Source organism: Anomaloglossus baeobatrachus, chromosome 12 (genome assembly GCF_048569485.1).
Source record: "Anomaloglossus baeobatrachus isolate aAnoBae1 chromosome 12, aAnoBae1.hap1, whole genome shotgun sequence".
Taxonomy (NCBI): domain Eukaryota; kingdom Metazoa; phylum Chordata; class Amphibia; order Anura; family Aromobatidae; genus Anomaloglossus; species Anomaloglossus baeobatrachus.
The window spans coordinates 39,996,615-40,022,389 of record NC_134364.1 but is presented as its reverse complement, the minus strand read 5'-3'; the positions used below and the strand labels follow the sequence as shown (position 1 = coordinate 40,022,389).

Sequence of the window (25,775 nt, the reverse complement as noted above, 5' to 3'; positions counted from 1 at the left end):
AACATTTACAAGCTTTTCTTAAGCATATTAGAGATTGCTAAAAATATAGGAGAGATCTCTTACATTGTTGAAAAAGTCGTCCTGGACAGAATACCCCTGCAGAAGCACATTTCCCAAACGTTTCTACTGACCTGACGCTAGGATGCTGTATCATGGAAACTCAATGTCTGGATGCACATACAAGAGGCATTGTCCCTATCATGACTGTAAAATGCGTAGGTAGGGTGGTGATCATGGCCGAACTGCAACTAAGCAGCAGCCTGGCACATAGAGCCTACTAGCCCACATACAATATTGCCTCCCACAAATAACCCCCCAAAAATATAGTGCAGCATGCTGCATGGCACCATTTTTTTCTTGTACAATTGAGGATAAAAAGCACAGATAGGGACAGGTAACTCCAGGATTGATCAGAAAAAAGGCACTCACTTTGTGAGGTTGTGTCAGTCACAACCCCTTTACAGGCCTGAAAAATGGCAGCTGCTGCAGCCCCACATGGGTTAAACTTCAATGCTGGAGAGGAGGCGGGGTTAATGCTGTGCTGGCGCCAAAAGAATGAGTTGTTGATTATATGCATATTTGTTTTTAATCCAGTCTACGCGTTTCGGAAAAACACAGTCTCCTTAATCAGGACAAGAAGTAATCAACAATATATCAACAATAACAATATATTGTTGATTTCTTCTTGTCCCTAATAAAGGAGACTGTGTTCTCCGAAACGCGTAGACTGGAATAAAAAAAATATAAAAATCATCAACTCATTCTTTAGCAGTAGCAGTATTAACCCCATCTCCTCTCCAGCATTGAAGATAAGTTTTTTTGTTGTCAGACTGCTTATCGCTCCCTTAAGAGATTGTCCAGTGCTGTTCACTTCGGCCAAAGGAGCTGAGCAACACTGAATGTCAAATCTGCACATACCTGTGCGGTGTGTGCTTAATTTGCAGATATGGATAACAGGAGATCAAGGGTTAAAATCTGCACTGCTGATGGACAAGATGCATAGGATGTGAAGAGTACAAACCAGGTAGTATCATCCAGGTCTAAATTTTGCATCGGGGCCCATGGAACTTTATGCCACTGGATACTATATACACTATATACTAGATACACACTTAGATACACTATATACATACACACTTATATACAATATATACATGTTATTATCTACACTAATACTTACACACTAATACACACTACATACATGCCATTACATACCATATTTTATATACACATTTATATACACTGGATACATATTATATACAATATATCCTACATACACACATATTCACTATGCACAGCATACACACTCATACACTATATTCATGCTATTAGATACACAATATTATTATTTATTATTTTAGAGCACCATTGATTCCATGATGCTGTACATGAGAAGGGGTTACATACAAAATACAAATAAAAATGACAATGAATAAACTAACACTAACTAATAAACTAACTAACTAATACTGACAAACTGGTACAGAGGCGAGAGGGTCCTGCCCTTGCAGGCTTACAGTCTACATAACTATATTCTATGTACGCAATTAGTTACACTGCATACATACTATTATGTACACTATAAGTTACATACACAGTATATGTTCTAATGACTATCCTAATCACTATGTACTGCATACACATATATACTGTATACATATTAAATATACACTATACCCTATATACATATTTACATATGTGTCGCCCCTGAGTCTTCAGTCGCCACAGAGGTACTGCACCTCAGCCAGAGGTGCGGTTTCCCATCCTGGGTACGGAGGAGGTCCTCCACCGGTATGCACACAAAACACACACAACACCTCAGTTAGCAGCTCTCCACTGGGTCACAGTTAGGGCTTGGTTCCAATAATGCCAAGTATAGCCACCACACTTCTGGTGATGGTTCCTCCATTCCACTAATCTGACAGGCCTGGGGGTGGAGTCTAGTTAGTTGGGGACACTAGTGTCAGGAAGTTGGAAAGGAGCAGTGGAGGAGGAAAGACCTGTGGTCTGGAGCTATGGCAGCTCGACCCAGGCACAAGACAGAAGGGGTCCTAGAGACCACGGGAAGTGCGACATACTCCCATAGCCTCATTCCACATACAACCTTAGAGTGGAAGGACTTGGCCGCAGATCGAGGACTGGTCTCTAGGCTAGAGGAGAAGAACAACGTGCTCCGCTAGTAAAACCAGAGGCTGAGGACCATTTAGTACCAAAACCAACTCCGCACACGAATCCGCTGGAAGGTGACCACATAGGGCTAAAGGATAGAGCTTCAAGTCACCCCAACAGGACCCGCGGACACTGGCTCAGGGCACTGTGTGCGAAGGCACGGGAAAGGCGGGAGACAAGTCAGTGCAGGAAGACAACCAGGGAAGAAACACTGGAAGGGTGCACTGGTCTTGACCTCCGAACTATCCGGGATGGGCTGGAGCCCATCACAGTGAAAACCCAGCACTCTAAAGTCATGTTACCTTGGAACCTGCTACAGTAAGTAAAAACTTTGAGACTGCATCCCTTGTGTCGCTCCGTTATTCGCCTGCGCCTCCAGCCCGGCAACCCCCGCCATCGCCCACTACCCCCATCCGCCCTGGGGCACTGCTCTGCCTGTGGAGATCTGCACTATCTAAGCTGCGTCACCATCTGCCCAGAGGTCCCCATCCCACAGCAGCGGCACCTAACTTGCCACATATCACAGGTAGCGTCACAAATAAACTGTTATCATCCCCTTCATCATATTTAAATGACACCGCCGGGGGTACAGAACCGGGCCTTGCCACTGCGGTGTCCAGAAACCAAACCGTGGCCCAGTAACGCCCCATGGCCCTGGCGCGAGCGTGTCACATACACACTGCTCCATATACATGACATTGAAGTTTTACATCTCTAGAATCAGCAGGTGACTTTACAACCCAGAACAGCAATCGTGACCACAGCAGAAGTCACTGGTTAAAAAAAAAGAAAAGAAAAAAAGAGGAGAACACAGTAGAGATCAGGATTCTAAATGGACCTGCTGCTTCTTATCTTCATCCACACTGCAGGTATGAATTAAAGCTGCCATGGCCTCCCTCTCCCTCTGCTCTCAGCTCAGGGAGAGAAAGGGACATGGAAGCTCATTTTCATCCTGTATAGTCAAAAATGCAAGGGTAATTTCTTCTACCCCACATGCTCCTGGGATACGTACAGTAGGAAGCAGCATCAGTCTCTGATGCTTCTACCTTGTGGACACAATAATTGTTTTCTTGCAGACAGAGACGACACAGTTACTGGAGCTTCTCAATGATGCAGAGTATGTCATTGGCTTTTCCACATAGTGTAGCCATACACTACAGTATCCAGCCAGATGGCCCACTATGTGATCAGCCCACCAGGAATCAACTCACTAGGGCAGATTGCCAGTCCGGGCTTGGTGGTGACATACACACCTGAGATGATACTAAAACAATGTTAGTTGTGAAATTATATGCATGATATTGATACTATCTACTTTGTATTTTATGATTTTATGTTATTTCACCAAGGCTTAACGGAGATGTGCAGTAACTGAGGAGTGTAATAATTATTTTAACATGTTATGATTATTTATTAGTTCTATATAATTGTAAAAGAGTGAATTTACCACTAACTGCGAATAAGGACATAGACCGCGCCCCCACCCTGTGTGACAGTGTCTGTGGTTGGTTGGAATGAGACATGCTGTCTGTGTCCCAATAGGGTAAAAAAAAAAAAAATAGTGTAGGGTCCCTCATATTATGATACCAGGGGGAGATAAAGCATACGGCTATAGCCTGCAGCTGCCAGCTCTGTGCTTATCTTGTCTGTTTATCAAAATAAGAGTGACACTATGTGGCTACTATTAGGCTGGGGAGGCCCATAGTTATTTGGTGCCCCCTGGCCTAAAAATAGCAGCCTGCAGTCTCCCAGAATTGTTGCATCCATTAGATGTGACACCCTTTGTGACAGCATCTGTGATTGGTTAGAATCACACACGCTGCCTGCGTCCCTATAGTGGTGTAAAAATAGATAAATACATTGGCATAGGGTCCCCCCCATATTGTGACACCAGCTCAGATAAAACATACGGCCTGCAGCCCACAGCTGTGTGCTTATCTTGGTTGTGTATCAAAATAAAAGGGACCCTATGTGGGATTTTTTAAATGACTTAAATATTTAAAAAAAACTGTGTGTAATCCCCCCCAGGTTTGATACCCAGCCAAGATAAAGCCGACAACTGAAGCCTGGTATTCTCAGGCTGGAAAGGCCCATGGTTATTTGTTACGAGGGGGACCCGGGGAAGCGTGCCAAGATGGGAAATGGACAGCTTCCGCCGGTCAAGGTCCACTGTGCGGTGTAAGGGACTGCTGCTATGGTCAGGAAAGAGTGAGCGGGTTGCTACTAGTGATCGTCTGGAATGTCACAGACGATCTATGTACACTGGTCCGCCCTAACCCGTGAGGGTTGTATGGCTCGGGGCTCCTCGTTCGGTGTACTTGTTGCACGGGGACGCACAGAGGTGCCTACGCACGTGTGCTAGCGGTAGTCACAGGAATATGGCACGAGGGTAGCACAGAGGTGCCCACGCACGTGTGCTTCAGTAATAGGTGAGTCCGACAGAGACTCTAGGAGCTCACCTGGGACAGGAACACAGCCTGCTAAACAGAATACTGCCAGAGCAGCAAGGCAGGGGCAAGACCTGCAAACCAGGTGCTGCCTAAGCAGCAAGGGCAAAGCCCACAAAAGACAATGACGTCTGTACAGTGGCGTGGCAGCACGCTGCCAGACATCCAAACATAGAAGGACGGTCGCGTGCCTCCATGAAGGCAGGGGGAGCTTTTAAGGAGGCGTAGCTCCACCCAAGGGCAGGCGTGAGACAGACGTGACGCAATCAGGATTCGTGACGTCCTGGCCCGGCCAGTCAGGATTCAGCACATCACCAGCCTCGTCATCGGGCCGTGTGATATCAGTGAGCGAATCAGAAGACGTCACGTGGGGCACATGCTCATCTTCCTGCCTCTGGGTCATAAAGGCGGGATCCTCGGTTTCACAATGTGCAGAGATAAGGGAAGTCCTGCTGCTTCCCTGAGCATCCATCCTTTGCACACTGCGCAACCTCTCAGACCCTCTGTGATGCTGAGCAGAAGGGCATGTGGCAGGCAAGGGATGGGAGACCGCTTCATTCCTGGCAAAGGGAGAGCCACTAGGTGTCACCCTTCTGCTGTGTCTGTGAGCAGGCATCTCCTGCAGACCGCGCAGTCTCCTAGACCTTCGGCGCTGCTGAACAGAAGGGCTCGTGGCAGACAAGGAATGGGAGACTACCTCATTCCTTGCCACCGGAGAGCCACGAGGTGTAACAGTTATTGGGCCCCCACAACTTAAAATAGCAGCCTGCAGCAGCCCAGAATTGGCCCATCCATTAGATGTGATAATTCCAGTACTTTACCCGACTCATCCCGATTGCCCTGATGCGGTGGCAATCATGGTAATGTAATGGGGTTAATTACAGCTGCCATTAAGCCCTTAAAGAGTAATGGAAGGCGTCTAAGAGACCCTCCCATTACTAATGCTGTAAGCAAAAAGAAATAAAAACAGAAACAAAAAAATCTTTTATTTGAAATAAAATATAAAAAACCCCACCACTTCTTTCTCTAATTTATTAACCCCAAACACCCAGTTCCGACATATTCCACATGAGGTCCAACGGCGATCATCGCTCTAATACATACTAAAGTCACAGAGCGCGGGCACATTAGAAAACGTGACTGCCCACTATAGCTTCAGGCATAGCCATAGCTGTGAGCGGTGACATCACTCAATTTATCTGCGGTCACAGCTAGAGGTTCCATCAGTAATCTACCTGTGACTGCAGGTAAACAGACTTCATTGAACTCAGTGACCTCACCTCAGGTGAACTCATTCAGTTCAATGAGGCCTACATCTCCTAGCAGAAAACCACGTTTTTTTGCCAAGAGATGCAGATATGGTGCTGAAATTCATACACCAATTTCCTGCACCCATACTGCATATCCTGGCAACAAAACGCATCAAAATATGATGCAGTTTTGATGCAATATTTTGCCATGAGATCCAGATTTGGTGCTGAAATTTATACACCAAATTCCTGCACCATGTCTGCATCTTCTGGCAAGCAAACACGCATCTAAAAGCGATGTGGTTTTGATGCAATATTGATGCGTTTTTCTCTAGGAGATGCAGATTTGTGCAAGAATTTGTATATATTTCAGCACCAAATCTGCATTAATTGACAAAAACAATGCATAAAAACGGTTTTGATGCTGTTTTGGTGTAACTTTTTGTCAGGAGATGCAAATTTGGTGCTGAAATGTCTGCACCAGATTCCTGCACCAAATTTGCATGTCCTGACAGAAAACTGCATAAAAACCGTTTTTGTGCATTTTTTGCCAAGAGATGCAGATTTGGTGCTGAAATTTATAGAAATTCTTGCACAAAATCTGCATCTCCTAGAAAAAAACCCACATCAATATCACATCAAAACCACATCGCGTTTGGATGCGTTTTTTTTGCCAAAATATCGTATCAAAACTGCATCACGTTCTAATGCGTTTTTTGCCGGGACCTGCAGTATTGGTGCAGGAATTTGGTTTATAAATTTCAGCACAATATCTACATCAATTGGCAAAAAAAAGTGTTTTTTTTACCAGGAGATGCAGGTGTCTTTGACCTAAATAAGTTCACCTGAGGTGAGGTCACTGAGTTCAATGAGATCACCTGAGGTCAGTTTACCTGTGGTCACAAGAGGGGTACTGTGGGAACCTCCAGCTGTGACCACAGATAAACTGAGTTATGTCACCGTTCACAGTTGCAGCTCAGTCAGTCTCTGCCTGTAGCCACGGCGGGCGGTTATATTTTCTAATGTGCCCATGTGCTGCGACTTTACTATGTAGCAGAGCCGGGATCGTCGTGGGACCTCTTGTGGATTACGTCAGAACTGGGTGTTTGGGGTTAATAAATTGGAGAAAAAGGGTAGGGGGTTTTGTATTTTATTTCAAATAAAGGATTTTTTTTCATTTTTTGTGTTTATTTCTTTTCACTTACAGGATTAGTAATGAGGGTGGGATCTCATAGATGCCTCCCGCTATTAATCTAGGACTTAATGGCAGCTGTGAGCTGTCATTAGCCTTTTTTTTTAGCCCGAATGACACTGCACCAGGGCAATCGAGATGAGCAGGGTAAAGTGGCAGAATTGTCACATCCAATGGATGCAACAATTCTGGGCGGCTGCAGGCTGCAATTTTTAGGCTGGGGGGCATTTAATATCTATGGGCCTCCCCAGCATAAAAAAAGCCACATAGGGTCCCTATAATATGCAGACAATATAAGCACATGGCTGGGGCCTGCAACCTATAGCAGTGTGCTTTTCTCTGCGCTTGGTATCACAATATGGGGGACCCTATGGCTATTTATTTATTTTTACACAATAGGGACGCGGACAGCGTGTGTCATTCCAACCAATCAGAGATGCTGTTATACAGGGTGGGGGTGCGGGCTGGCTGCAACCAATCACATATGCCTGGACTAATGGTGGGCAGGGGAAGCAGTGAATAAGTATGAGGGTTAATGAGCGGAATTGGAAGTAGTGTTACAGCCGCATGGGAGACTTAGTATGTATACCACTCCTGCTCTAATCCACCTAGCCCTTTTCACCACCATTTTGCATCTTAATGGTCAGATCCCCATAGACTTATATGGGGTTCGGCATCCAGGCAGATATTTGGGTTCAAGTCTGGTCTCGACTAGTCAAACCCAACCTGAATTTCTACGAATTTACCCATCTCTAAATGTCATGCTAACCTTATGGTGTGCTGGGAACTAGTGATGGGCAAACCTGAACTGTAAAGTTTGAGGTCTGTACCAATCACCTACTGTTCGTGCATGGACACCGAGAGTGGACTTCTCAGGGAATTCTGAGTTACTGTTTGGGTTTGGTCACCCAGATAAGAATAATAATAATAAAAAAAAAAAAAAAAGTTAAAAGGAAGCCAAATACAGATTAAAACAGGAGAATTATACTTAACGAGTCTCCAACGTGACTGTCACACTACTTCTGGGTCTGCTCATTAGCTCTCATGCATATTCACTGCTTCCCCTGCCCACCCTCTGTGACAGCGTCTGTAATTTGTTACAGGCAAACTCCAGTATAAATAAATAAATGGAAAAAAATGGTATAGGGTCCCCCTGTATATTGATACCCAGTGCAGATAAACCAGATATCTATAGGCTGCAGCACCCAGCTGTGTATCAAAATATGAGGGATCCCATGCACCTTTTTTTAATTAATTATTTAAATAAATAATTTTAAAAACAGCATGCAGTCCCTCCCAATTTTGATACCCAGACAAGATAAAGCTGACAGCTGGGGGCTGGAAATCTCAGGCTGGGGAGGCCCATGGTTATTGGGTCCCCCAGCCTAAAAATAGAAGTCCACAGAAGCCCCTGAAATTGTCGGGTCCATTCGATGTGCTAATTCTGGCGCTTTACCCAGCTCACCTGATACCATGGCAATCAGGGTAATATAAAAGTTAATGAAAGCTGTGATTTCTATAAAAAAAACAACACAGCTGCCATCAAACTCGAGGTTAGTAATGGGGAGGGGTATTTGAGTAATGGGGGGGTCTCAAATGCCCGTCCCGATCACTAACCTCAGGCTTGATGGCAGCTGTGAATGTTTTTTGTTTTTTTCCCAAATTATAGCTGTCATTAACCCCTTATATTACCCTGATTGCCATCACACCAGAGCAGTCGGGATGAGCCCTGTAAAGCAGCAGAATTGTCACATCTAATGGATGCGACAATTCTGGGGCGGCTGTGGGCTGAGTGGTGCCCAATAACCATGGGCCTCCCCAGCCTGAGAATACCAACGCCCAGCTGTCTATTTTATCTTGTCTAGATATCAAAATTGAGGGGAACTGCATGCTGTTTTTAAAATTATTTATTTAACTAATTTAAAAAAGACGCATGGTGTCCCTTGCATTTTGATACACAACCAAGAAAACGCACACAGCTGGGGGCTGCAGCCTGTAGTCGTCTGTTTTATCTGTGCTGGGAATCAATATATAGGGGACTCTTCGCCATTTCTTTTTAATTATTTATTTTTACACTCCATAACCAATCACAGATATTGGCAGACTGACTACACCCAATCACAGATGCTGTCACAGAGGGTGGGAGGAGGAAGCAGTGCATATGCATGAGAGTTAATGAGTGGAACTAGAAGCAGTATGACTTCCGTACGGAGACTCGATATGTATAATTCTCCTGTTGTGCAGCTCCCTAGCCCTTACTAGCACCATTTTACAGTACACACGTTTGGGTCCCCATTAACTTTTATTTCGTTCAGTATCTGGACTCATATTCGGGTTCAAGTCGGCTCCCCAATCGGACTTTTTTTTTAGTTTGGCCGGCGCTGTCGAACCTGAACATCTCTACTGGGAACACTATGTCTCTTAAAGCATGTATCTATATAGAATTTGCTACTAGTCATTTACCCAATACTAAATCTTAAGGAAAAGAGTCTTTAAATTTACCAAGTATGAAACACACCCAAGGAGCAGACATGGTAAAATGTATAAACATTTTTATTTTCAATAAATGCATAGGGTGTGACATAAATACATGATAGTCATAAAAAACCAGAGTATGGAAAGTGTAGGAGGGGAAGAAACCCCACGTGACCCAGGGAAGGATATCAAATCTCACCAGTGATCTGCACAAGAGCCTGGATATGCAATTAAGTGCCTAAATGCAAGTGCAAAAGTAACTGGCTAGGAGATGGCAAAAATCTCAAAACATAGCCTAACAAGATAGGACAGCTTACCCAGCAGGCAGATCGCTGAACTTGGACCCAGGTATACACGTGGGGACCGGCGTCCCAACACATGTTTCGCGTGGTGTGCTTCGTCGGGGGACAGGTAAAAATGAGTGCTCGGTATGGAGGTTATAAAGGGACCAGAATTGCCACTTAATCGCCGATTAAGCAGCGCGTCATGATGTTATGCTAGGGGCTGCGCCGTGGTTCAGCATCGGAAGCGAAGGCCGGATGGAGGAAAAACCTCCGGTGACGAGGTTTTGAGATTTTTGCCATCTCCTAGCCAGCTACTTTTGCACTTGCATTTAGGCACTTAATTGCATATCCAGGCTCTTGTGCAGATCACTGGTGAGATTTGATATCCTTCCCTGGGTCACGTGGGGTTTCTTCCCCTCTTACACTTTCCATACTCTGGTTTTTTATGACTATCATGTATTTATGTCACACCCTATGCATTTATTGAAAATAAAAATGTTTATACATTTTACCATGTCTGCTCCTTGGGTGTGTTTCATACTTGGTAAATTTAAAGACTCTTTTCCTTAAGATTTAGCATTTTTTGAATTGTTACCTGATATTTAATTTACCCAAGTCTGGTAGTTGACCAGAAAGTCACAGGAAACATCCAAAAAGAATCAGTACAAAATAGACTGTTTGAAAAGTATTTGATATGCTTAGGGCTCGTTCACACAAGCGTAAAATATGGACAGTTGTTCTTCGAGTAAAAAATGGGGCAGCACACTGACCAATGTAACTCAATAAGGTTGTTCAAATGACAGTGTTTTCACATCAACTGAGTGTTCAGTTCAAAAAGATTGCAGCATGCATAAGTCTCGTCTATGGGGCCCTTTGCACACTACGACATCGCAGGTGTGATATCGGTGGGGTCAAATCGAATCGAATCAAATCGAAAGTGACACACTTCCGGCGTCGCTCTTGACATCGTAGTGTGTAAATCGTTTCAACTACGATTACCGAGCGCAAAAGCGTCGGTATCGTATGATCGGTGTAGTGTCGGTCATTTTCATTATTTTGGCTGCTGCGACAGTACAATGTTATTCCTCGTTCCTGCAGCAGCACACATCGCTGTGTATGAAGTCGCAGGAGAGAGGAACATCTCCTACCTGCGTCCCGTCTGCAATGCGGAAGGAAAGAGGTGGGTGGAATGTTTATGTCCCGCTCCGCCCCTCCGCTTCTATTGGCCGCCTGCCGTGGGACGTCGCTGTGACGCCACACGACCCGCCCCCTTAGGAAGGAGGCGGGTCGCCGGCCAGAGCGACATCGCAGGGCAGGAGAGTGCATGTGAAGCTGCCGTAGCGATAATGTTCGCTACGGCAGCTATCACCATGGTATCGCAGCTGCGACGGGGACTATCGCGCTCAGCATCGCAGCATCGGCTTGCGATATCGTAGTGTACAAAGGGCCCCTATGTCTCAGATGAGACTCGATTCACGTTTCTGAGTGCTTAAAAAAATTGGATCCCAATATATAAAACATCTGTGAGGCATTCAATTTTTACAGATACAGTTCCATTAATATTAACCTAGGAAATTGTAGTTGATCATTGCACATGGATGTCTCACACATTTAAAAATGTATACTCAGAGAGCACATATAAGACAATATGGATGAAAATCATCAATTTTTCTGGCTGAAACACATACTTTTTTCATATGCATATCTGAACCCAGCTTTAGGGCTTATACATATGATCATATTTTCGGTCCAAATGCGATCCGACAAACATTGGATCGCACTCAGACCAATGTTATTCTATGGGACAACATGTCTGAGTGCTATCCTGTTATCGGATCGCACACAGCCATACAGGACAATGGGTCTGTCAAAAAAATATGACCGAACTCAGATAGCATCTGAGTGTGATCCAATTTTCACAGACTAATAGAATGGAGAAGATAGAAAATAATCTCTATCTTTTCCACATCCAAGAAAATCGGATCACACTTTAATCATACCGTGTGCTTAGCATAACTGATCAGATATTTTTGCATGATAAAAATTCTGTTGCCTACAGCTAGGTAAATACTCAGAGGAAGCTTGAGAAAGTAGCCAGTAAGGTTCTGAAATGCTTAACAAATACACTTCAAAAAAGTCTTGATGCCGTCCATCTTAGTATTGGCCTTCAAATCAGTTTTCTGTCCCTGGACTCAATTTTATTTTAACAGCTAAGTTGTGCATCCTTAACAACTTCCCACAAAAATATTTGAGAAGTCAGTGTTGGGGATCTGTGCACGGACACTATGTGTCCGGTACGGACCTTGAAATTTACAGTTCGGGCTTGCCCATCACTAGTGGTCAGCACATGATCACTTCCAACAAATTTACTACCCCAGCCACTATGAGGTGTGTGACAACAAAAGGGATGCCTCGCAGTTTACCAAACACTGGTTAAGAAGTGAGAGAAAAATAGAATGTTATTAGTCCAAGTAAAAGTCTTGTCCAGGTTATGAAAAGTTTAACATGAATTTCTAATAAGAAAAAAAATAGCTTCCATCCGTTAACATTTGTAGGTTGGAATTACTATTTCAGCTTCAGTACAAAGTGCTATTTTAAAAATGTTTTCTCACCTTAATTACGGTTTCATCAAATATATTCTTGAATCACAATTATATTGGGAGCAACAAAAGGAATCTCTCATACAAATCTCACAATACTGTGACATCAATCTGTTTCACCAAGATAGCTCTGAAACATAATTTATAAGCAATGCCTAGAAATGAGTGTATAAATGTATATAAATGAGTAATATAAATACAGTAACTACATATGTATCGGTACCAAATTCATACAAATATACCCTGATTTTGTCATAGATGTAGGTTCTTTAGGTTTATAGACAGATACATTTAACTGGAATATTGAGTATTTTACTATATAAAGTGTATGAAAAGGTTTGACCAACTGCTGGATAATTATTGTAATTTCATAAAGATGCAGGCCTATATACGGTAAGCAAACAGAATTAGCATCATACAGCATTCCAACACAAAAGCAGTATATGTGAAATTACATAACATTTAACATCACAAACCTACAAGCAACAATATAATTTCACTCAATAATTCACAGCTTTTAAGTGTGCAAAAAATAAAAACAAAAAAAGGAAAAGTGATCACTGCACCAGAACTTACCACACTGCGAGTGAACTTTTCTAGGGAGGTTCTACGACCTTGCTCATTCTCAGTCTTTAAAAAACAAAAAAGGGATTTGGGAAAGAAAAAATACAGGGAGAAAAAAAATGCTTCAACCTTTAGCAGTGAGCGCTTACTATGCTAGCAAATGTCAGAAAAGCCAAAAATAAAGAAAAATAGCATCTGAACAATAGAAGCATTAAGAATTGTTTGCAAAGCAATGAGATAATGTGGTTTTATTTGATTACATTAATAAAACATATTTTGAAATAACATTATCTTATTTGTCTTTAGATTTAGGTTACTTATTTAAATTAAATACCTGCATTATTTAATCAATTTAAATATCACGATTTTACCTACTGTTTAACTTATGTAAAAAAAAAGTTTGCAAAAGTTTTTAAGTAATTAATTTTAAGTAAAACTAATACATTTAAAACATATATAATTAAATTAGTTGTCCACTACTTGGACAACTCCTTCTGATTCCACCTCCAGTACTGGCGCCCTTCCAGCAATGTTCGGGATCGCGATGTTAGGACTCACATAAGATTATGACATCACTTGAGCCCCGTGTCCAATCAGTTCCAGCTTCTTTCTACCCGCCTTCGGACCAAACGAACAATCAACAGGAAGTGATTGCAGCCACAGCGCTCACTTTCTGTTAGTTAACTTGTTTGGTCCAAAAGCAAGGAGAAGGAAGCTGGCACTGCTTGGAAGCGAAGCTCGAGTGACGTCACAACCCCACGTGAGCCCTGACACCGTGATCCTGGACACTGCTGTAAGGGCGCCTGTAATGGAGGTGAGTATAGTCTTTATTTTACCTGGGTGAAACATGTGGAATCAGAAGGGATTGTCCTAGTAGTGGACTATTCCTTTAAGGGGTGGTCCGGACTTTGGTAATCTGCAGCCACATAGAGTGACTAAAATTTTTTTGTCCAAATAGTCATAGCGTGTCGTGCGCATGCCATCACTAGTCTCCGTTATTCTCGGTGTGATTTGAACACCTGCGGTCCTGTTCTAATGGGACTCATCCAGCTTCTCCCACTTCAATTCTATTGAGAGAAGCCAAACGCATCTAGTCAGTACATGACCACAACTATGCAAATCGCATCGGGAATACCAATCCGAACAACCTCTTTAATATCTGTTTTAGTAACTGTTAGCATGCCTCATAAATTAAGAACTCTGGGGCATCTTTTCTCATTAATGTACACTATGTAATTCCTCTGTTTCTCCTCAATATTTACACAATATAAATATTGGACAGATAGAAGATCTGGCTATACATTGTTTGTCCCATACATTTGTTTTTACAGCTCCTTTGCATTTAGCTGTAGATTCAAATTTATGGGAGATTTATAATTTATACTATTTAATAAAATTGCTGAATTGAACAGTAGATAAGGTGCAGTATGGGGCAGCAGCCGCTAAACAATGTATGGGACTGCTGTGCTCTGCCCTGTACCTTGCTTATATCCACCAACTGGCACTGGCGATAAAAGCTGATCCTGGGGCTACCAGTGAGACATAGATAAGTTGTCAATATGTACCGTAAGTCCCAAATAACCACTTTAATTACTTAACATGTAATGGGACAAAATTAAATTTACTTGGGATAGTGGCCATTGCCATAATTAGGTGTTCTAGGTGAAAATGATTAATTTAAGAATATTAATTTGAGGACAACTATAAGTTATCTTACATATCTACTGCTTTTATAGGCTAATATATTGCTTTGATGAAGCTGAAGGATGAAGGATAGGCCCATATTACAGACTCCATCATTTAAAGGCAGGTTCAAAAACATAAAAATAGCAACAACAAAAGGAATAAATATCCTTCAAAAGTTAAGCATCACTTACGGCAAAGAAGGGCTGCAGTTTTACATCGCCCAGGCAAAAAAACTAGTACTCTAGCAGGATGCAGCTAAGCCCCCACTAGTGGAGGCATCACAGGTGCAGGAGGAGCAAATCAGTAATTGAGTATGGCTTGGCAGCCCGCCTGATCTAATAGTATGGGCGTCACCTAATAGGCTGCGGGCTTGTGACTGTGCATCTGCATGTGTGAACAGCGCTCTATGCAAGCAATCAGTGTGCAGTTTTATCATCCAGCAATCGCCCCCTCCATTTTTGGAAGTGTGTGTGTGATTTAATCCTCCTGCATCTGTGATGCCTCCACTTAGTGGGGTTTAGCTGTATCCTGCTAGAGTACTAGTTTTTTGGCCTGGGCGATGTACAACTGCAGCCCTGGTTTGCCGTAAGTAATCCAGGTCCAAAAACTTACCTGCAACTAAAGTAACTAAAAAAAAGGTAATTGTATATTAACCTTATTAAGTTATTATTACTTTTACATTTAGGAATTTATAACTATAATTTAATTATATAATTATTTAGAACTACTCAAACTAATTGAACGCTTGCACGGTTTATTACATTATTTATACACAGTTTTGTTGTAATGTAAACACTATCAATTAAAAACGCTACTATATTTTTGGCGATTTTGGCTAAATTTTGGGGACTTTTTGGCCATTTATTTATACATGTTCCCTATGAAGTAAATGCGTTAGGATTTTAGTTTGGTTAAACTCAAGTTGTCTGTGTTTTTCTGAATTTATAGGTATATTTCTCAGTAATATTTCAATAACAAAATGTTTTTTTGTTTTTTCCTTACAAAATTCTCCAGGCCATGTCCATTAGAATGTATAAAGTGCACACACCGTCACTATGTATGAGTCAGAAAGGACCACAGGAAGGCAGCCACAAGATTACCAAACGTCATGAATGGAGGCTAATACAATTAATACGAGACATCCAAGCAGCTGACAAACATGCACATAGACCAGCGGTAGTTTAATATGTGCTGAGATTGCTGAAAGCAGTTAAGATTAATGCAGTAATGTGTGACCATAGAACAAAGTTAGAGAATAAGGAATATGACACATAGTGTAAACACTCACACTGTAGTAAGTATAAAACTAATCCATAGGGTATTATATGAGGCATCAAACTTGAAACGCGTCTGTGTATGGTTTTTTTTTTTACGTCTGAAGCTGCAACTTCAAGAGATTTTTTTTATGATTGCTTGATGGAATTCAACTTAAAGAGGTTGTTATAAAGATTTGTTCTGTACTGGACTTTCTACTTTAATCCATTACAAATATAGGTATGTGGGTGAAAAACACTTCAGTTTTCATGCAGTTTTTGAGCCTAAAACACAAGTAGATCCAGAAAGAAGGAAAATTAAAAATCCTTAAAATTTCCCATTCCTTTTGAATTCTTAGCTTTGGCTTAAAAAAATGCATGGAAGAAGTGTTGTTCCAATATTCTGTAAAGCTATCCATAAAGTGCTACATTTCTGTATCATCCTGAAGAAAAGCGTACTCCTCTTTCTCATTTGTAATTCCAAGTGCCATTACAATAGTATTCTTGAATGTTACAGGAACATTTCAAAAGATCATACTGTATGGAAGTGGCATACAAGTGTACTGAAGGAGGGCAAGGCCTTGAAGTCATATAGCTAAGGCACTATAACCCTGATTTTGTCAACTCCTCTGATCCTTTCTTGTAGGAATCTTAGAGACTTTCTAATCTGACTCACAGTGGGAGATCTGAGTAAGAGTACCCCTTTAAGACATCCATATGCCCTAATGGGACATTTGGTGACTTCTGTGGGTAACCCTGTACAGAAGAGCAGCTGTGGATGCACATATACTGGGTGTGAAGGTAATAGGGTAATATTTTAAGTTGGAGATAGGGTGATACTGCCAGTAGGAGGGTTGCTTAACGCTGGATAAGATAGGGTGTGGGACTGAGAGAATAAGGAATGAGGGCAAGGTGGCACACTAGATTTAGGAACACTGCATAAATACCATTAATAGCAGGCTATGGGCATCACATATGGGAGGGGGAAGGGGTAGGGTCGGATGTCACTACTCAGGGAGCCCTCTGCCGGTGGTTTGCGACCATCTCTCAGAGTTCAATGTTGCCCGTAGGCCTGAGTCACACTTACGTGTGACTCTCAAGAGGATTGCATTGCACTGCCCGGACCGGCTGGTGTCTCTCCTATGTCAGCTGCATAGAAATACATGAAGCTGACATGCTCCTGTGAGGAGAGCTGCCGGCAAATCCAGACGATGTGATGCAATGCAATACAATGCAATATAATGCGATCCTCGCACAAGTCAAACGCAAGTGTGACTCCAGCCGTAAGGAGAAAAAGGTTGGGGACTACTGATCTGTATATTCCTAACTTCATTTTCATTTAAACTTGATGACTAAAATAGACAACCACTTTTATTAAAGAGATCCTGTCACATGGACTCATGAGACCTAAATTAACGATAGCATGAATCATCAGGGACTGGCTCCCTCGTTACAAACATGTATGTAACATAAAAAGAAAAACATAGCTGAAATTAGGGCCTGAGAGTGGGTGACTAACACCAAAAGGCCGGCTTCTCCCGTTCATTGGATAGAAGGTCTATCCATACATGTGCGTAGGGAGAAGCTGGTTATTCTAGTTGGGAGAAGCTGGCAGGGACAAACCTTTAATCACTTCATCCCCGATCCAGTTTTCAACTATGTTTGTCTCTGAAATGCTGCAGAATCCTACTTTATGGGAATGATAACCACTACCAGATAAATAGGCAACCATTGTTACTTTAAGTCCACTCAAGCATTTTAATTTTGGTAGACAGCTGACATGCCAATTTTAACCCTTTGATGTTTATAACCCCATCAAGGAACACTTTACCCAACAAAAAAGGGTACTGTGCTGATAAATTGAGAAATATAGTGGCATCCACCACCTTACTGGTATGACAACATTTAAGAAGTGGCGCTGCATACTATGATCAGTCTGAAAACAACCTGTCCAGTGAAACAAAAACTTTGGTAAAAAATCAATGATCATATTTAAACTAAAAATAAAAAACTACTTTTAACTTTTCTTTGTATCTAAACATGCTATTTGTTAATAGTTCAAAAATTACTAATTAATAAATGCATTGTGTTAACTAAAGCTTAGTAAAAAGGTATATAATAATAATAATAATAATAATAATAATAATAATAATAATAATAATAATCACCATCATCTTTATTTTTTTTAATTAATTATTATTATTATTATATACATTTTTACTAAGCTTTATTTAATACAATTAATTTATCCATTAGTAATTTTTAACAAGCAGCTATAAAATATACCTAAATGAATGGGAAAAATGGAAAAATATTTTACAAAAAAAAAAACAACAAAAGACAATATTACCGTATTACACTGTTATTAAAATATAAAAAATAGCTTTAAAAGGCCACATAAGTAGGGAGGCACGAGATAACGTCAACAAAACTTTGCTGCTCATAGCGCACGCCAAAAGCACGAATCAACCCCTGGGAATATTATCAGTAGACGCAGAAAAAGCGTTTGATCGCGTACAGTGGGATTTTTTGAGGGCGGCTTTAATACAAATAGGGATAGGGCCTGGCTTTTTGAATAAAGTATTGGCACTTTATACTTGTCCATCGGCAAGGATAAAGGCAAATGGTTTTTTATCACAGCCTATACAAATCAGAAATGGAACAAGGCAGGGGTGCCCTCTTTCTCCGCTATCATATGTTATTACAATGGAGCATCTTGCCAACGCAATTAGGAGAAATCCCAATGTGCACGGTATAGATATAGGGGGGAAAACATACAAGACGGCATTATATGCGGACGACTTGTTGATATACGTGTCTCAGCCACATATATCTTTCCCCTCCTTGATAGCGGAGTTCGAGAGGTTTGGGGATTTAAGTAATTTCAAAGTTAACGGCTCAAAAACAGAAGCTTTAAATATCACACTGCAGCCCCATGAAGTATCATTAGCCCAAAGTAACTTCCCATTTAAATGGCAATCCCAGACTTTGAAATATCTAGGTATCAATATACCGGCAGATTTGGAATTACTGTATTCCAAGAACTATTTATCGCTATTGACACGAACAATTAAAGAGCTTAGGTCATATAATAAAAAACCCTTGTCCTGGTTTGGCCGTATAAACACATTCAAAATGGATATCCTCCCACGGTTTTTATATATATTTCAGGCAGTCCCGCTTCTTCCCCCTACCGGGTTTTTTCGGACACTTAGGTCTGCTCTATCTCAGTTTGTATGGGGCCACTCCAGGGCTAGAATAAAATACCACACACTCACTAGACATATCACTGTAGGGGGCGCAGGACTACCAGATGTGCGCAGATATCATGGGGCGGCACTGATGGTCCGAATGTTTGACTGGCATTTTAACGACCAGAATAAGAAATGGGTCAAACTTGAACAGGAAAGCTCATCAATTCCACTGAGGTATCTACCATGGGTGGGGTCAAGGGAGGGGGTGAGATCAGATGCGGCGAGTCTCTTTATTAAGGCTACACTGAGGACCTGGGACAAGGTTAAACAGAAAGGCGGAATGGTGGGCTGCCCTTTTCTCCTTGCTCCTATCATATCCAATCCAGAATTTCCTCCGGGAGTCGGTCGGACTAAATTTCTAAGATGGGGAGCACAACAAGATGGTAGGATATATCATGCCCTTAGGGGGTCTAAATTGAGATCCTTTGAGGATATGCAAAATATGGATCCTCCCCAGAAATTATCCTGGATAGAATATAGACAACTCGATTCATTCGTGAATTCTAAGACACGAGGAATGGACGGAATATCAGAGGGCTTGGCCCTACCTTTTGAAAAATTATTTATGCAGGACACTATACCCACTCATTTGATGTCACTTATATATAAGATGATTGGACAGGCAGATCCCTCTGCGGGCTCGGATCCCTTATACATGACCAAGTGGGAAGAAGAAATGGAAACGACATTCACAGATGCAGAAAAGCAGAAAGCTTATATATTTACACATAAAATGTCGATTGCAGGATACACCAAGGAGAAAAATTATAAGATCCTAACAAGATGGTATCAGTATCCGGTGAGGCTACACAGAATCTTTCCTTCTGTCTCCGAGATGTGCTGGCGATGTGGAACACTAAAGGGTACAATGATACATATATGGTGGGACTGTGATAAATTAAAGCCTTTTTGGGAGGCAATATTCCAAACATATACAAAAATAACAGGAAAGGGAACAGTACGGACCCCACAAATAGCCTTGTTGTCAATGCTTCCCGGCTCAATTAAAGCCCAAAAGGGGGATTTACTGCGGTTCTGTCTAGCGGCAGCAAGAGCAGTGATTCCAAGACATTGGAGAACACAGGAGGTCCCGTCATTAAGGGAATGGGCACAGGAATTTGAACACATTCATCATATGGAGGAATTAATGGCAGAGGCAGAGGGACATACTGAAAGATATCTGAGAATTTGGACGCCATGGATAACATTTAAGAGTTCAGACGAGTACCATACGGTATTTTGAGGCTCAGCAGGTGCTGTATGAGCAGAGTTAGAAGAAAGGCAACGATAGGACTCGCGTGTGGCCCCCGCCCCCCCAGCCCCGAAAAGATACCTCCTTCTTTCTCTTTGTCTCTCAGCTCTCTTTCTACTCCATTCTTGTCTACCTATATCTCTTATGTGGTCACTTCTGAAGGTTTTTATTATTTATTAATTTTACTGATAAAAATATAACGAATTGGGATAGGCTAAGGTTCAAGGTTATACCGGAAGGTGGGATACCAAAAAATAGACAATAGTCTGGAGCTTGTGGGATGGAAAGGGAGGAACGTATGATTGGTAACAGTGAAGAATTCTAAGACATAAATGGAATTATAATATAGTAATGTTATTCAAAATGTGGTATCATTTGCAATAATCCTTCTATAACCTTGATTGTATGTACGTTTTTTCTATGTTTCTTTATTTTTCTCTTCTACTCAATAAAGAAAGATTATACATAAAAAGCCACATAAAAGGGCTAGAATCTTAGGCTGGGGCTTCACAGCTCATTTGGCTGTGACACATGACATTGTCAAAAATTGCTGTATGCTGCTGCAACATTATAAAATAATGCAGGAATATGCGGTCGCTTTGCAAAGCGCAAGGTTTCGCAACGACGAAAAAATAAAGATGTAAACAGTAAAAAAAAATAATTGTTTTGTATAAAAAAAAAGTTCGAAAATGTGTTTAAACCAGAAAACAAAATGATATACTGTGTTATACTAAAGGGAAAAAAAAGAAAGAGAAAAGTCAGTCATCTCCTCCTTAAACTCTGCACTAAGTATACCACAAACCCTTCTGGTAAAGCTGCTTCATCAAGTGTTTTCATACATAGCTTTTATAGAAAAATATTTTTAAAAATACTGGGTGAAACAATGTAGCACACTGTTCTTTGATGTCCAGAAAAATGATGGAGGCCATGACAGAAAGCCTATAAACCCCATTGTAGTCAATGGGGTCTATTAAATATTGCTAATTTTTTGGCTTCGACATGGCCGTTAACTTCAAAATTAGCAAATACAGGTGTGACCCCAGCTTACGTAACAAGAATTTAAATAAAGTGAAGCTCTAGTTTTAAGGCTCTTAGAATTATATACAATTTAACTATATATAATAATATAATAATATAAAATTAACAATATATAATTTATTTCTTCTTTTTATTTTCTTAAAGGGTACCTGTCACCATGAAAATCCCTCTTAATGACATTGCTTAATTGGTTTTACTAGATCATCAATATAGGGTGAGCTGTCTGTATCAGTATAGAGAATACTATATCTTCATGTAATTCATTAACAATTAAATGTATCATTTAATCAGACATAATTATAAATAAAATTGCTTCGGTTATTGTGCTAAATTCTTAGGTAATTGCAAGACTTGTTTTCCTGGTCTTGCATTAGATAAGGGAGAGAAATAAAAAAAATTGTGAGTGGGTTTTTACCAGCTGCTAAATAACTTGTGTATCCAAAGCTTCAGGCAATGGTCCCTGTTCGTACTCGGTCGATATATAAAAAGGTAGTCGTTCAGCAGCTCATCCAAGAAGAAAAATTAGTGTAAAAACAAAAAATCTATTAAATCATCTTTAAAAACATGGTATAAAAAGGATATCCCAGGAGGCTTACACGTTTCAAACATAAAGGTTGTTCTTATTCGTATTACCTTATTGGTTGCTATGAATAAGAACCTGTTTGAGACGTGTAAGCTACCTGGCATATACTTTTTCTATCATTTTTAAAATTGATTGAAGAAATTTGTTGTTTTAACACTATTTTTTTCTCCTGGACGTGCTACTGGACAACCTTTTCATATATGGATTCTTCACTGGTTACCAGCACACAGTTTTAGGCCTCTTTTACACGTTTGTGAAAAACCACGCACGTTTTTCACGGACGTGTCAGAGGTGCGTTTTGCCCTCGTGAGCCGTGTTTTTGGGCTACGTGTGTTCTCCGTGTGTTATCTGTGATAACACACGGAGAACGGGAACTTTCTGCTCACCTGTCCCTGGCGTCGCTGTCCGTGGTGCTGATCTTCGGTCTCAGGTCCTGCCGACTCCCCGCTGCTGCTGTTGCTTCCGGCCGCAGTGAAGTGAATATTCAATGAGCATAATGAGCGGCGGTCGGCAGCAAGTGACAGCAGCGGCAGAGACAGCAGGGCTGGAGAAGGTGAGTAAAGTTTTGGGTTTTTTTTCTCATAGACACATGTCTTTTCTCCGGTGCGTGTCACACGGAACACATCCGTTTGCATTACGTGTGACACGTTTGCGTTCCGTGTGACACCCGTGATGCCGGAGAGAAAACGCACATGTCGGTGTGAGAAACACACAGACACACGTATGTACGGAACGGACACACGTTCCGTGCGCAAATACTTACGTGTGTCCAAAACCATAGGAATACATAGGTCTACGTGTGTACGTGTCTCTGGTACGTGAGAAAACTGCCAAACACGTACCGGAGGCACGTACGTGTGAAAGAGGCCTCAATCTGTGCACCTCCCGAGGAACCTTGTTCAATGACCTAATAGGTAGGGTGGCACGGTGGCTCAGTGGTTAGCACTGCAGTCTTGCAGCGCTGGGGTCCTGGGTTCAAATCCCATCAAGGATACCATCTGCAAGGAGTTTGTATGTTCTCCCCATGTTTGCGTGGGTTTCCTCTGGGTACTCCGGTTTCCTCCCACACTCCAAAAACATACTCGTAGGGAACCTAGATTGTGAGCCCCAATGGGGACAGTGTTGCCAATGTATGTAAAGCGCTGTGGAATTAACAGCGCTATATAAATGATTAAATATTATATTATATATTATTATATAGATACATATACAGGGTGAGCAGAGAAAGGTTGTTCATTCTTTCTCTTAGTATGAAATCTTCTAAAGAAGTTGTCCAGTCAGTGATGAATAAAAAAATAAAATATACTCTCAGAATATTGTAAAATGATTTTAAAAAGTAATAATCATCTTACCAATCACTTGCAATTTAATTTTCAATGTTGCCCTGGTCCCCTACCAGTTTCTGTACTTGGTCCAGATGGATGTGTACATCCATCACTGCTAGCTGCAGTGATGACAAACACATCACCGATACAGCCCGTCACAACTGTCATGACAGAACAGAAAGCATAGAGACCAGCAGGGAACTGTGGACACATTAAGATGTGAGAGCGGGGATTGGTAAGGTGAGTACCTATTTCATTATTTCACAGTTGTCTGAGACTCCTTTTATCTGTGTTTTTTTGTTTTAAACATCCGTGGCTGGACAACTCCTTTAGTGTTCTGCAACTGGACATTAAAAAAAAACTCCTAAAATGCTGAAAAATAATAAAAGAAAGCAATAAACATTTTAATTATCCAATGCAATTTCCGTTCCAATGATACCTCAGTCTCCTGTCACTCCTGTCACTCTTTGCTTCCTGTTTAGTCCTGCCCAATGTGTGGCTGCAGTGGTGACTAATACACTGTTACAGGTGATATATGTCTTCATCAGTCACATATCTGTCCTGACTGCAACAGGACCCAAGAGGCATTGAAGTGGGATGAGGGGGGTATTGGTAAAGTGAACATGAGAGCTCGTGCAGACGACAGTATTTTCGGTTCAAGTGCTATCTGACAAAAAGAAAAAAAAATTGGATTGCACTCGGACCAATGTTATTCAAGAAGGCATTGCACGTCTCTGATTTTTCCTAGGACCTCTAGAAGTCCCTATTTGCCTTTAAGAATCGGATGGTACTTGGCCATTCAAGTCTAAATGTCCGTGGAAATAAATCGGACTGCACGCTGCTGACATTTGAGTGCGCTCCGATTTTCATGGACCGGCAGAATGGAGTAGGTGGAGAAACTTTTGCTTTACTTTTTCTCCACATCCGAGAAAAATGGATCCCACTTTGATTAAACTCTGATAGGAGTCTGATTAGCATAATCAGATCGTTTTTCTCAGAGGGAGAATATACAGTCATCTGAACGAATTCATTCAATATATATATATATTGTCCAACCATTGATTTTAAAGAAGTTAGCACTCAGAATGCAGATATATATATATATATATATATATATATATATATATATATATATATATATATATATATATAGCTGAATTCTGAGTGCTAACTTCTTTAAAATCAATGGTTGGACAACCCCATTAAGCAGACACAGGACGCAAGGATACACTCTCAGGCGCAAGATCGTTTTCCTGAAGCTGTAATCTCTCTACAGTATTAAAGTACTATAAAATGATTCTTATTTTCAGTTACCAATGACTTTTTTGATGATGTAAGAGTCATTCTCCCTGTCTTTCTGCTGTATGTTGGATAACATAGTACTTAATCCACCTCATAAGAATCCAGAAATAAGATTTCTCTGGTTAATATGGATGGTCAGGAGGATACTGCTGTGCATAGGGCAGTTATAAAGGCAGGGACTGCACTAACCGAGCTATAGAGCGGCAGTTAGACGGGCAGGATCTGTACTAACAGAGCTATACAGCAGGCTCCCTTCGGTGATTAGATTGCCCTCAAATTACAAAATAGCAGAAAAAGGAGGAATGTTTTGTTCTCCATTTTCCCTTAAAGTTTAAACCTAATAGTTTTGACTCTTTGTGTTTAAAGCACATTTCTTCAATAGTCTATGATGGCGAATGGCAAAATGAACGTTTGCTAAAGTGATATCCGCACAAACTGGAGCTAAACCTTGGTTAAACTTCTCAAATTGTTGTAAACTGAATTGACTCGATACGCAGCTTAAGCAATAAGGCATTTAACTATAACATGTTAAGTAGCTGGGAAGGAGATGACATTTAGTCCTCGTGCAAAGAAGATGAGTACAGACAAGGAAACACGGTTCTCATTTCCACACTAGTAGCAAGCAGCAGGCCAGAATCAGTAATGTGCAGTGGATGCAAGCATGTTCACCCCAAACTCTACCTTCTTTTTCATCATCAGTAAATCCTGGTAGGCATTGGAACGCAAGAACCGTGCATAACTATCGCTCTTCATGAGTTTGTAGATGTGTTCCTGCAACACAAAACCAATGTATAGGTTAAATCCACACAAAAGGCCACACAGTTTATGGATAATTACGCCTCTACATCGTACACAGCAAAATATGCCACCCCTTTCATTCGTATGGTCAAACTGATTAACTGACTGTAACTAAGGGCTGTGTAAAAGAAAGTCATCACTATGGCTAGAAAAAAAATGGCCCTGGAGACCATGTTTCGTGCAGTGCCAAATGTATGGGTACTTTCTCCAAATACTGAAGGCATGGAGCTGGATGCTTTAATTTAGGGAATTAGCACACAGCTGAGACTAGGAAAGAGAGTTGAGGTCTACTGTGATTATTGG

The 25,775-nt window shown here is 41.3% G+C and overlaps 1 protein-coding gene across 2 annotated transcripts in view; it reads right to left on the bottom strand.

Annotated features, from left to right (window-relative positions):
* Positions 1 to 25,775, bottom strand: part of RGS6 (regulator of G protein signaling 6) — a 538,337-nt gene that overhangs the window by 3,209 nt on the left and 509,353 nt on the right. Inside the window, exons 16-17 of one of the 2 annotated variants that reach the window (XM_075331066.1) lie at positions 25,356 to 25,445; positions 12,994 to 13,047 (exon numbers count right to left, since the gene is read on the bottom strand). In XM_075331066.1, the coding sequence (XP_075187181.1) occupies positions 12,994 to 13,047; positions 25,356 to 25,445 (144 nt within the window). The remainder of the gene's footprint in view (positions 1 to 12,993; positions 13,048 to 25,355; positions 25,446 to 25,775) is intronic. The other variant, XM_075331067.1, reaches the window with a different exon arrangement.